The 14,328-nt window shown below is 42.0% G+C and overlaps 2 protein-coding genes across 2 annotated transcripts; both read right to left on the reverse strand.

The window, feature by feature from the left end:
• Nucleotides 1-4,745: 4,745 nt before the first annotated feature.
• LOC117240069 (piggyBac transposable element-derived protein 4-like) lies at nucleotides 4,746-5,747 on the reverse strand. The gene is made up of 2 exons (XM_033505926.1): nucleotides 5,627-5,747; nucleotides 4,746-5,497 (listed from the first exon to the last, which is right to left on the reverse strand). The coding sequence occupies exons 1-2, from the start codon at nucleotides 5,745-5,747 to the stop codon at nucleotides 4,746-4,748; spliced, it is 873 nt and encodes a 290-aa protein (XP_033361817.1).
• A 2,265-nt stretch (nucleotides 5,748-8,012) lies between these two features.
• On the reverse strand, nucleotides 8,013-8,723 carry LOC117240070. Its single transcript, XM_033505927.1, has one exon. It carries the CDS (start codon nucleotides 8,721-8,723, stop codon nucleotides 8,013-8,015), a length of 711 nt encoding a protein of 236 aa, XP_033361818.1.
• Between the last annotated feature and the right edge of the window lie 5,605 nt (nucleotides 8,724-14,328).

Raw genomic sequence — 14,328 nt, forward strand, 5'->3', positions numbered from 1 at the left:
GTGCCCCTCTCATTATCGCTTCCACGATAGCTGAGGGGGTCAGTATTTCGCCTATGGCGTGTCGCAGGGTGTAGCGGGGCAGCTCCCACGCCGGGCAGAGCTCCAGGGTGTGTTGGGCTGTGTCCCTGCCCTCCCCGCAGTGGTGACAGATGTCCGTTGTCTCCCGTCCGATCTTCTTCAGGAACTCGCCGAACACGCCGTGTCCGGTGAGCACTTGTGTCATCCTGAATGTGAGTGGGAGGCCGTGGCGGCTCCTCCATGCCTCCCAGTTTGGTAGGACCGCATCCGCGCCTCGGTGTTCGCTTCTCCCGTTGATCAGTTGGGATCGCCACAGGTTCCATGTGTCCTCCTCGGCGGTTCCTGTGTCGTTTGGAGCCGCCTGCTCGGTGGGGTCTTCTCCCGGGTGCCATTCTCTCCGGCGGGTGTATCTCTTTTTGAGCGCCAGCGCCCGCAGCTCCCACGGGGGGGACGCGGCTAGGGTGGACGCCGACGCGTGAGACACCGTCCGGTATCCCCTAATGATTCTGATGGCGGTCACTCTGTGCAGCCTTCTCAGGAGCAGAATGCTGCGACGGTTTGCCATCAGGTCGTCCGCCCATACTGGGGCCCCGTACATCACTCGTGACCGAACGACGCCCTCGTAAAGTCGGCGCACCGCGTCTCCGGCTCCGCCGATGTTCGGTAGTAGGCCGCATAGGGCATTGGCAGCCGCTGACACCTTCGGGATCAGTGAGTCGAAGTGCGGCTCGAACGTCCACTGGCTGTCGATGGTGAGTCCCAGGTACTTCATCTGTGATCCCACCCGGACGGTTTTACCTGCCATGTTTATGCATAGGCCGGGCGGTGGTGTCCCTCGCCTCTTCCTGTCAAAGAACCAGGTGGCCTCCGACTTCGCAGGGGAGACTCTCAGGCTCAGTTCGTTCACGGCACGGATCGTACAGGCCGTTGCGATTCCGCCAATGCGCAGCGTCTCGTGCCAACCACGACCCTCGACCAGGATTAGGGTGTCGTCCGCATAGCATACTATGGCCGCGCCTGGGGGTAGCGGGCATCGTAGTACCTCGTCGTACGCAACGTTCCATAGTATGGGGCCCAGCACCGAGCCCTGCGGGACGCCACGCTCGACGGATCGCTTTTCCTCTCCTTCCTTACTGGTGTAACACACCCACCTGTCGTCGAGGTAGGCTCGGATCAATCGGACGAGGTAGCTGGGAACCTCGAAGTGCTCCAGGGCCGTCACTATCCTGTCCCATGGCATGGTGTTGAACGCGTTGACGATGTCCAGGGAAACCGCCAGCGCCACGCCTTTCCGGGAGACCATGTCCTCCGCAATCGCTCGTACGCGTCTGACCGCGTCAATCGTCGAGCGCCCCTTCCGGAAGCCGTACTGGCTTTCGTGCAAACCTGGCACTTGGCCCGCTATGTGTCGTTCCAAGCGGGCGGCGACTACCCTCTCGAGTAGTTTGCCGGCCTCGTCCAGTAGGCATATCGGCCGGTACGCTGACGGCGAGGTTGTCACGTAAAGTTGGTACTTGGATGATAACAAGAAGGCTGAGTCGTAACCCAACTACTATTTTTTCTTTATAAAACTTTATTATAAGATTTACCACTTACAAGAGAAACACTGAACCGGAGAAAAAGGGGTTTGTACAACAACTAGAAGGAGAACAAGTACTACTCGAGCTAGGTGAAGTCTCGGTTTATATACGCTTTGGGTTTAGGATGTTGAGTAGGCTATGATGATAACGTGACGTGTCCAAAGGAGTCCGAAGGTCGGAGGTCGAAGCCTTTATCTATGACGTGGACTGAGGTGTGTCATAGCTTCTGTGTAGCCGGAGATGCGTCGAAGGTGAGGAGTCGAAGCCTTTATCTATGATGTGGACTAAGATGCGTCGCGGCGTTGGCGTCCGACATGTAGTTTGGTTCCTGGTGTCGGGTGCTTTCCTGAGATTTAGTATCTATACAGCGCCCGGGCAACCCTAGAAGCCATTTTCGGAGTTGGGATACGCCCAACCAGCGCACTCGGTACACAGTACCGGTTACCTAATTTTTCGCCCGCAGGAGGCTCTTTCGTCTCAGGTCAAACGGGGCGCTTTCCAAGCCCTTCCGTCTTCCGGGACGGTATCCGGAGCAGGTGGGACGCTGCTCACCCGCCGAAGGCGGCTCAGGGGACTTTGTCCCCCTTAATCCAGCCCTCTTGCCAGCACTTGGCCACAACCACTGCCACCACGAGTCCTTGCCCAAGTTGGTCGAGCCAAGGGTTCGCTACGCCCTCAGGGCTACACTCGACCGCCCGTGGTACCGTTCATTTGTCAACGGTGGGACCACGCATGTGGATGTACCGCCACGTATCTGCCGCACGGTTTACCTGCACACCGTACGGTCAGACCCAGATGAGACTCACGTAAGCGGGAGTTGAGGAAGTGTACCTCGGCGGCTCTCCCGACGGTCTCACCCTTGGCATCAGGATCGTGGGTGCGCTACTACCCATAGGTTCCGTGGAGAAGACACAGTCTTACATCACGGCATCCTTCCTTGCGGTGTACATAGAGGACTCACGTAAGCGGGACGCTTGTCCCGACGGTCCTCCCTGGCTGCGGGACCGTGGGTTTGCCAGCCCGCATAGACTCGCAAAAGCGAATCCTCCCTGCGGAGGTTGGCGTCCGACAGTCGGGAGTCGATGTCTTTTCTCTGAGAGGTAATTGGTGTCACAAGGTCGTCGGTCGGCCCTCTTTATGGAGCAGGACCAGTCTCGCCGTCCGTCACGCCCGGGGGTAGACTCCCTCCCTCAGGCATCTTGTGAAGAGGTGCCGGAGTCTGGGGGCCATGACCCCCATCACTTCCCCCCCAGATTCGGCCAGGGATTCCGTCCGGGCCCGGTGCCACGTTGCGGGAGGTCATTCTTCTGGTTGCCTCCCATATCTCTTCCTCCGTGAGGCTTCCGCACCTATCACGACCTATACACCTCACATATCTATATGTATACATTTTTCTGAAAGTATGCATTGCAGTTCAGATCATTCATTCGCCAGATTCCTGTTTGTCTGAATATACGCATCCACACTGTTTTTTCATGTATATGTCGGGTTCACATTATGATTAGGGTTAGGAGCGTGAAACGAATCTGCATTTGGATTACACATTGTTATTATGCAATAGAGAAGGCGTTGACTAGCTCAAATTTCCCAAAATACTCTTATAAAGGTCTATCGTATTACAATTCAATCAAAGAAAAATGTGGGATTCTTTACAGTAGATCAGGTCAAAAAATCACGACATTTTGTAATAGGCGATATAAATAACGGAGGATGTAAAGTACGACTATATTGGACACAACACACGCACTACGGCTACACTACACGCACTATGCGCACTGTACACACAATACACCCAAGTTACTAAATAAAAAATATATAATTAAAAAGAAAAAAGCAACTAAAAAATTAGAAACAATAAATAAAAAAGTTCTATAAATTAAAAAATAGAAAAATCTAAAACATCTGCAAGAAGTGGCTTTAATCTATACTAAAGCTATAATTACCTTAGCCTAATATTTTCAGTTCTCTGAAAGTTTTCTGTGAACTGTCGATATGATTCTGCTCTTCGAAAACTGTTCTAGCCTCTTGCATGAAAGTGGATAAAACATGGCAATGTGCTTATGGATGTATCGACTATTGAGGAAGAACGATTTACCATGCTTATCGTCAATGCTTTCATCTTCTTTGTATAACACGGAATTATCCAGCAACAGTTATAATATTTGAGGAGTTTCTTCTGAAAGCAAGGCTATGCTATTCTGACTGATATCTTTAAAACACCCCAAATCTATTTTGTACAATCTTTAGTTGAAGTTTAATCCGAAATAATTATGTAATGCAATATATTGTAATTAGCGAGTAGTTTGTATAAGCAATGCCTGGCGATACAAAACAATTATAGAGAAAACATCAGAGTACTTCGCAATCATGTGCATAAGGACCTTTTTCTTTTTATTTATTTTCTTTCTATTTATTTTTATTTAAAGATGTTTATTAAACCCAAGATACAATTTTAAATACATTTTGGTATTCACAATAAACGGTGAATTTTTGTAGTGATGTTTTAGGCAAAAGTACCGATACGCAACGGTACGACGTAGCCATGCTATAATATTTGTCGGCGCTTTACATTTTTCGTGTTTAATATAATTTTTGGGTTTGAGCCGCTGGGGGAGCGGAGCTTCTATGTGATTTTGTTTTTATTTGTTTTTTCTGTCCTGAAAACTTGGTCGCAAAACAGGACGCTTCGGTAGCTTGCTTTTTGGATGCTGTGTAACTTTGGGGAGGGGTGGGATGAGAGGGATGGGGCGGGGGGGGGGATGTCAAATAGGATTGTTTACAAATATTTACAATATTTACAAATATTTACAATATTTACATTTTACACTTGTGTTATGCGGTGTCAGAATTGAGTTCTGTTTGTTTAATGGTGTAAAAGAAAAGTTTTTAGCATTTGATGACTTTTCTCATGATTGGGAAACAGGATAACATCTGATCTTGATAATCAACTGCACGCATACCCTTGTTATATTCCAGGATACATTTAGGCTTCATTACTGTCTGTAATTCTTTGTCTGATTGCTCAACCATCTCTACACTTTCGTGTTTTGTTGATTATATATATGCGACGCACTTGTCCTTCCATCTCAGAGCTATCAAATTATTGCAACACTTCCATACACATTCTCCTTTCTTAAAAATACGCTTTTAAATGTCTTTTGGCATATTTTTCCTATTCTTACGTACTGTCTCGATGACGTTTGCCTTTTTCTGGTGTAATTTTAAAAAGAGGTTGAGTGAAGAGTACCAGTTGTCCAGAAACAAAGTATATCCCTTGTTTATTGTAGATTTTGATAACTTTATCACAACGTTCTCCAACTCACTATCATTTCGATTAATTGTGTCCTGGTCAGTATATATTTTAAATCCATGACAGAAACGAGTACTTGCCCCGCACAATTTGTAAATTTTTAATCCAAATCGAGCTCTTTTCGACGGTTTGAATTGTTTGTACGCTAAACGCCCTCTATATTTCATCAAGGATTCAGCTATACTGACATATTCAGTGGGTGTGTAAATTTCTTTAAATTGTTCATTCCAGAGGTTGATGATAGGTCTTACCTTTTGAAGTCGATCATTACTATCAACAGTTTCATTATCAAAAAAATGTAAAAATCTCGAAATTTTCCGAAATCTCTTGAAAGGCATTGTTTTTCTAAATATTGGTGTTTCTACTACTGCTCTTATAGTCCAATACAGTTGGATAAATGATTTTTTTATTTGACCTATCAAAATACACAGTGCATAGTGGACCTTTATTTCGTCTAAGGTAATAGGATACCAAGTGTTGTCCACTTTCCGTCTTTTACGCTCGTCGTGTATTGTCTGATGTGCGAAGTGATTTGTTTCCGTAACAAGTATTTCCCACAATTTGTTATCAAATATAATAGAAAGTAGGTCTAATATTTTTGCATCCTCGCTTAAATTAGAGATAAAACAGACGCTTTTATGCCACGAGCTTTAGAATACTTCCAAACTATTGGTGTGTTTTTTTACTTTCTGCCAAATCCATGATTGACGCGTCGTACCTTCCTCTTCACTACTCTCATCTATAATCATACGCCTTGGACGCTTTCTGATTGGTACAAACACGTCACTATCACTGGATTCTTTGTCATCGCTTTCACTTAAAACTTTTGTGTTTTGCATGTTAAATAATAAAAGGATTGTTCCTTGTTAAACTAAGAACCGGCCAAACCAGAATCAACCTCTCTAGCCCAATCGAATTAATATTTATTCAGAAACAAATTGATAATAGAAATGTTTTTGCCTAATATGCAACGGGATTTAGAAAAATATAAGCTGCTTTGAATCAATTCTCCTGTGCTTCCTAAACAAAATATTGATTAAACGTAAAAAACACGAATCCTTGTTACATTTTGCTTTATATCTTAAAAATTACTTATCCTAAATGGGAAAGGTTTAGTAGAAAATGGGAAAGTGAGGTATATTAAGTTACGATAAGTCCAATCTTTAGGTCACAAATCAATATGAAGTGGGAAGAAGTCGATTTTTCTTAGGTCGTTGATGATTTTAGTTATGATTGTCATAAAATATCGAGGTCTCGACGTCGACCACGGTGGTCGTGATATATAATTTTGGCTCACTCTGTATATACATGGAAAAAGTGACAATGTAAGCGAAATAGCAACACAATACGCATATACGTATTTGCATATACTGCAAATATAAGACTTAGCAAATGTAGACAAGGAAGAAGAATACTACAAAGCCTAGAAGCATATAGAGTTACTGTTAAAAAAAAGGTGAAACTGGTTAAACATTCTTTTAATGCAGTAATTTTGAATGCGTCTTCATAGTTGAGCCTACAAATCTTAACTGTTGGCCGAGCCACACTGTATATTTGTATAGTTTGATAATTAATGCCAAATATGTCATATTTCTATCATGAGGAATGCATCCTTCATTATTAAATCATGTTTCGTTGCACAGTTCCAGGTAATAAATATCAAAAATTTTATTAATAATTTTGGAAATGTCCGAAAATTCTTTATTTGGAAGATAAACATTTCCTAAATCCACATTATCATTAACGATATACGTTGGTAAAAGCAACAGAATTTGCTCGTTGCGACAGAAACTAAGATTTTTAGAAATAAATATTTACGTCGTGACGTTTACGACATTGTGCCATTTTAATAACTTTTTTTCAATATACCCTGTAAAATATTCAATCGCACAAGTTTCTGAATTACAGATGCATATCGGTAGTTTCATCATCAGTAATGGTGAAATTTAACTAATGGTGTTACCATTTTGTGTGAATAGAAAGGCGAAAACAGTCTGATTACATACGATATACGACTTTATAATAGATCTACGTGAAAATAGATATTGGTAAATTTTTCGTAAACTACCTTCATAAAAGAATTTTCATATCTGGAATTATTAAGTGCATGAATTTCTCTTATTCCTAAAATGATTTTTATCATGCAGAAATATTATGTATATGTAACGCTGATGGGTGGGAATATACATAGACAACCGTTATGTTAATTGATGTAGGTTTGGGGTTGATAATTAATCGATTCATACAGATTCGATTTTCTCTATATATTTCTCCGCCTCGTACAACACGTCTCAACTCACAGGATACACTTGATCAATTAACACGTAGTCGACTTCTAAGACAAAAGAGCGTCGCTAGAAGTCGTGCCAACTTAGCTTGTAGTAACTAGCGATCATACCAACCTAACTTTTCTCAATGCTCCCCTTTGATCATAGTTTCTACAAGCCCCATAGCTTTGATATGACATATTGACCCAACTCCCTTAACAATAAGGAAATCCACAGTTTCCCTTGCTGCTTCCTGCATCGCCACGAACTCCGATTCGCACGTCGATTGAGCTATAATTGGTTGTTTCTTAGACAGGATATTGCACCACCAACGAGTATGAAGACATACCCGCTCCTGAATTTCCTATCTACCGTAGAGCCCGCAAAATCCGAATTACAAAACACCTTCAAAGGTTGTCCTGTCTTTTGGTATACTAGCTTTAAGTCTTTGGTCTTCAGCAGGTACTTGAAAATCCGCCTCACTGCTTTCCAATCGGATACAGTCGGATTTGCACATCTTTGGCTTAATTTCCCTATTGCACACGCGACATGAGGGCGATTTACAGTGGCGACATACATTATATGCATTTGACCGATCTGTACGGATTGATCAAATACGACAGTGGTACTGTTTGGCTTACTCAGGTGGATGGATAAAAATTGAGTGTCTGTATCTAGCAGCCTAACGTCTAATTTGTCCTTAATTCTATCACATGTAGCACAACTATCACATGTCTTTGGTTTATGTAATCTTGCTGATCTCCTGGGCACAATCGGTACACTCATAGCCTCCCCCGGATTATTCTCACTCGTAGACTCGAGACCCGAACTATTCCACTAGTAGACTGCTCTGCTTCGCACCGAGCCTGGTGTGGCACGTGGCATGGATGCGTCGCAAATTGCTGTCATGGCCCGGCGAAGGTTCTCGGCCTCCTCTTCCACGTCTGTTTCAGTCGTCGTCGTCGAGGCCTCCCAGCTCCAAGCTGTTGCTATAGCAATCGCCCGGAGAAGATCTCCGTTCATCTCCTCTACCTTCCATCTTGGCAGCGGGCCGCGACCATCGCCTGCAGTCGCCGTTCCAGGTCCAGGTGTGTCCACCTCCATGAATATGTAGAGATGGTCCGAAAGTGTCTTGACCCCTCGGCTACTCTCCAGTCTGAAATCCGCCTGAATGCATCGGGGGAGGCCCATGTGATGTCGACGATGGAGCTCCTGGAGTCGTCGCTTGACGCAGTCGCCAACCCCGTCCAGGAATTCCTCGAACGCTGCCCATCCGCTGTTAGGTGACACGTACACACCCACCACCACCATCCCTGCCCACTCGACCGGTACGTATCCGTTGCCGCGTTCCAGCAGGGCACCGTGGGCGAACGCCCCCGACGTTGATGTCCAGGTGACAGCAACCATTTCGTCCGTATCTCCGACCCATTCCGGAGCATCCAGAACTCTGTATGGTTCTGCCACCACCGCTAAGGCGCTACCGAATGGTTTGGTAGACAGGTCTTGCGCTCGCCTTGACCTTCCCAGGTTAGTCTGGAGGATGCGCATTTTCAGTCCCCTAGTGTCGTCACTTCTATGGCTTCCTCCGTGCCAGCTTCTTTGTTCACAGGCTTAGGGTCGCTTTGCGACGGGGAGCCTTTCTCGTTGCTGATTGCAGCTGTGTATCCGCAGGTGGCTCCTTTTGTTCCTCTCTTCAGGCGCAGGCCGGTCCACCCATCCTGTCCACAGATGGTGCTCCAAGCGCCTCGCAGAGTAGGCATTTCGGGCTCGCGGCAGTGCATGCTTTCACTTTGTGCCCTGGTTTGCCGCATCTGAAGCATAGGTGCTCCTTGTCTTCCTTGGCGGTGCTGGTCTTATTTACGTGCCCAATCTCCAGGCACCTGTAAAGGTCTTCGCTCGATGGCTTCGACCTTCGCTGTCGACCAACCTATGGCGACCTTGCCAGCCTGGGCCAGTTTCCTCACTGCACCTCGGGGACCTCTAGAATGACGCCTCCGGTAATGGTCTTTCGCATCCTCATCGCGGTGATGCCGACCTCGGCCAGGGAGACGCTGTCCCTGGCCGCCGCGAACACTTCCGCGTAGGATTGGCCCGATTTATCCCTTAGTAATTGTAATTGTTACCGCCGACTTTCGTTCGCTTGCCTCCGCCTCTTCGCGTGTTCTTCGATCTACTCTCTGGGGCTTTCCTCAGGCTCTTCGCCCCTGTCCCGGAGGTTAGCTTCGCCGGTTGTTTCTTCTCTGCCTCCTTCTTCTTTCTACTTTTTTTCCTTTCGGCGGTTTGCCATTCCATGACGGCCGCTTGACCTCCCTTGGTCACTGGAGCGTTTGGAACTCTAGCCTAGAGCCTAGGATAGATCCTTCTCGTGCTCTCGTCAGGAACGACCTCCTTTTCTTCCCTCCTTTCTATGTTTTGAAGGCGTTCTTCCAAACCGGTGCAGCGAGGGTCTTATCTCCTCTATCTCGTGTTCGACTGCGGCGAGACGAGCCGTATCACTGCTCTTCTTTGCGGTGGGGCGTGAGGCTAGCTCTTTTCGGAGCGCCTCGACCTCCGCCTCTAGTGTCGCTATGCGTCCTTTTGCTCTAACGAGGGCGCCGGAGGCGGGGTCTATTCTTCTCACCATCTGTGTTGCGCCCGCAGCAATAGTTCTCGCCGCTTCTTTCAGCGTTTTCCCTTGCGTGCCCTTGAGGTTGCGAGATGTCTCGGCAACCTTGGTCACCTCGGCGGCTCGACGGATCAGTTCCGCTCCTATGTCCGCCGTAGTAGATGTTCGCATCTCTAGGTCCGTGGGGAGTTCGGGGGACCCGCCGGCCTTCCTTTTCTTCGCGCGGGGCGCTTCGCCGGCGGTGGTTTCCTCTGTCGTTTCTTCCGCCCGTAGGTTCTCCGTGTCCAGTGTGGAGTGGGAGGACCCCTCTTTTGGCGGGACCGCCTTCGTCATGCTTCTAGTGCTGACGTGTGATGGCTCAGCAACCAGCTTCGCTTCACCCCCTCCTCTGATGATTTCCTCTACCTCCTTATCTTTCGCTACGGTTGCGTCTTTTTCCCCCATTGGACGCAAAAATGGCCACTTGTTCCGCACTTGCTACTCCACCACTCCAGTCACTGCCACGGCGATCATACCAACCTAACTTTTCTTAGCACGTTATTGCATATATTGGTATATGCATATATTATCCATATATTGCTTTTATGGTCTTTGGACTCATTCATTCAGCTGACACATTCCATCCTCGCACTCCGCTTCCATATGGAAATATTAAAGATACTTTTATTTTCCACACTTAATGTTTAAACGTTCAAATTTTAGAAAATTTGAAATAAATATTTTCATATTCTCTGATCTTTCCTTTTCAAATTACGCATTTATAATTAGCAAACAGTTTACTCACGATTATACTGTAAATATTGGTGGACTTGCGGTGAATTACAAAATACAAAATGCAGAAAGTGTTCGTACTATGCAAAAATATATAAAACATTCAAATTAGAGTACTCATTTATAGAACGTCTCTCATAACATTTATATAGTCGGTGAAACAAATCTCTAGTCCCATCAGTTCCATTTCTTATATTCTCAACAATGCAATATATAGTATAAGTCCTTAACAGGTTCGTGCCACTAAGGAAATACGATCCTGACATTAAATAAAAAGTAAACATGTAATCAAACCTTATATTTATATAAGATTTACTTATTTAACGCCATACACACACACATACACACAAGACATATTTGATACAATTTGTTTTTTTGCAAAATACATCGTTGTAAAAATGATGCACCAATTAGTGAGTGCGTTCTATACAAGTTACTCAAGTACTTGAGTTTGTAAACTCAAATTATTGCAATAGAATTGTTATGAATAGATATTAATCTTATAAATATGCTGTTCTTGATTACAAGAAGTAAAAATCAATCTTATGTTACTAATCCTCATCTTTACTTTTCATCGAAAAAGTTAAGTCAACAATACTCGACTAAAATATTTACTCTATGATTTACTATAACTATGTTATTATGCTATTCATGCTACAATATATACATAAGACGATATACTAAATGCGTAAATCATTTCTTTGTATTTCATATTTAATTATTGCAACTAAAGATTGCTTCGGTTATAAATACCTGTTGTTCATGAGTTGAACTGTATAAAATTTTGCTAGAAAACTTTATGCACCTTTTCGTAGTTCATTCATATATTATACGTAACAGGAACAAAATTATACCTTTATTTCTAAAATTTTACTGATTTTTACGCAGTTGTTAATAATAACGTGACACCGCATTTTGCAGTTGCATTGCAGACACGAAATATTTGTTAAAATTTCTTGCTACTGCAAGAACATAAGAATATGTTATGTGACAAAGACGAATGTTGATGCTGGATAATAAATTACACGAAGAATGTGCTCAATATTCTCTTTAATTTTCAAATATGCTTTGAAGACTCAATTGCCTATCAACTATTACTAAAACGTGGCGTTCAATACGAACAACGATTATAGAAAAATGGTAAAGCAAGATACTAACAGTTAAACCGAATGTAGATTGGTATACATATTCCAAGTTGATAAATTATCCAAAAAAATCGATGTCGGCATGAAAAGGGATGAAAAGAAGCCCAAACAACAAGTAATATCAGCTATGATTGAAGAACCGTCTCAACAAATTGGCTACAACCACTCTACATATATAAAGCTCAAGAGAAATTAAAAAAATGTCATTTCTTTACTTATCACGCAGATTGAGTAATACATACAAACTATGTAGTATCATTGTAATGCACCAGCGATTCTTAATCGCTGGTATGTGGAACACAATCGAGTGGTACGTGAATGATTTATGCAATGTACACTATAAAAATTGAATCATTTAATAATTTATTGTCGGTACTGACGTTCGCAACCGCTTCAATTCTCAATAACTGTTCTGTAGATCGGTGTAATAGATCGCACATTTCTTGTAATTTACAATATTAATAATAAAAACTGTGGAAACAAGTTTCGATAAAAATCACAAATAACAACAAAAGATCAACTGCTAAATAACAAAAAGCAGAATATGATCGTGAATTCAAGAATTTGGGGTGCGATAGATGTAAATAATGAGATCAGAACGTTATTGTTGGAAGTCCTAGCTTATGGTTGACTTAAAAACTGGATGTGATATGAAGATAGTGTTCAAATTCGACGAAGGAAAGTGTTATAAGTGTATTTTTATCACAACCTTTTACAAACAGATATAATAAAGAATTGAATTTCGGTGTCACCAGAGAAGTTGTAGCCGCGAATTACTTCTCCCAAAAATGATAAAGTTGATTATATTATATATAAGATAAATCTGTCATCGAATACCAAGTGAGAAGACGAGCTTCAGATATTTTACTGTAATGCAGAAGTATACGAGTATTTCAGTATTCTTTCATGGTCGCATCATTTCAATAATTGACATTCACAGTAATACAAGAATTCTATAATAGTGTGAATTAATGGAAGATTTGTTACGCAAGTTGTTCAATATAAGTAAGTAAATCTTATTCAATATAAATAAGGCAACGATTCATTCATGATTCATTAAATCGTGTGAAATGTAATTGCCATACTACTTTGTCTGCAAACAGGATTAGTAATGCTTAATAAAAGTTGAGGATAGTTATATACTAACTGGTTTTGCAGTTGTTAAACTTAATTGTCAACTGCATGTTTCACCAAATGTTAGCAAAAGGGCGCATATCTCTTCCCATCGAGTATAGCTCAAGCGTAAAAATCTCTAAGAATGTTAGACGATTTCATTTAGTTCATTTAATAAACGAAAAGAAATACATCATGTGAAAGAAGACATATAGTTCTCCAGTTTTCTCTGAAACGAATAAAGCTACATGTTGTGCAGAAGTATTTGTACCTAAAAGTCTTGCACTAACTGATCGCAATTTATGTGGAATAAAAGTGAAGGTGAAATAATGAAATGCTAACTATACCGAAAGAAGAAAAACAATGAAGGAGTGAAGGAATTTCTTCGTTCACTGGATTAAGTTGAATTTATAAAAATTGTTAGTTCATAAACCGTGTAATTGATTTATTAAATGCTTCAAGATTCAAAAGTGTTGTCTATTGGACAGTCAATCATATGTTTCATAAACATAAGAGCTTGATAATTTTTATACCGTACATAAAAATACAATTCACACTTTTCTTCATTTCCCTACACTTTCTAAACGAAAGAAGTTGGATAATTTTGTGAATCTACTTTGGCTTACCATTCTGTGTTCTGTTAAAAAAGATATCTCCAAGGCTTTAATCATTTAGTAGGAGATAATAATATAATGACATAATAAAAGGATAACATATTTGCAATGATATAATAACAGAATGATAATAAATTATAATTAAAGATAATATATCGTAATAACTTCTGATACGAAAGTTAAGATTATTGCAAGAAACAGTACAATTCTTACATATGTATGAATGAATGATACTATGGATTGTTCATGCACTTCGTGAGATATAGCGAATAGTGTAATACGTGCGAAATTGGTACGTCGGATAACAATTTATGAAAAGTAATTCATCAATGCAACACTGAAGTTTAAGCAAGCATACTTTAGTGTATAGTCAAAAGCGCGGGTTAGCATCATTATTTACATTTAACATTCAAAACCGAATATAATATGTAGTTAGAATGCATTATTTTTAAATTTAATCAAAATGCAATATGTATGTATATATCTTGGATATATTAATACATATATATATTCATTAAAATGCTGTGTGTGTGTTTGTGTGTGCATATATAATTATAGTAATTAGATTAAAGCATATGTATGTATATATGAAGTTAAATACCCAAATTGAAAATGTAAAGTTGACATTTTGCGAAGTTACTTCATTTTATTCATAACAATAGCAATATGTATTTGATTGTAATAAAAAACAACTTTTATTTACGAGCTCATTTATGTGTACTCATCAGTTCACAAACAATTCATGCAACTGGTGTTTATATATGTCGACTTTACATTAGAATTAGGGTTAGGGGCGTGAAACGAATCTTCATTAGGATTACACATTGTTGCTATGCATTAGAGAAGACATTGACTAGTGCAAATATGATTATTAGTATAAGTGTGGATATTCTAGAATTGACAAG

The sequence above is a fragment of the Bombus vosnesenskii genome, unplaced genomic scaffold, assembly GCF_011952255.1.
Source record: "Bombus vosnesenskii isolate JDL3184/JDL3185 unplaced genomic scaffold, Bvos_JDL3184-5_v1.1 scf7180000014540, whole genome shotgun sequence".
In the NCBI taxonomy this organism is placed as follows: Eukaryota; Metazoa; Arthropoda; class Insecta; order Hymenoptera; family Apidae; genus Bombus; species Bombus vosnesenskii.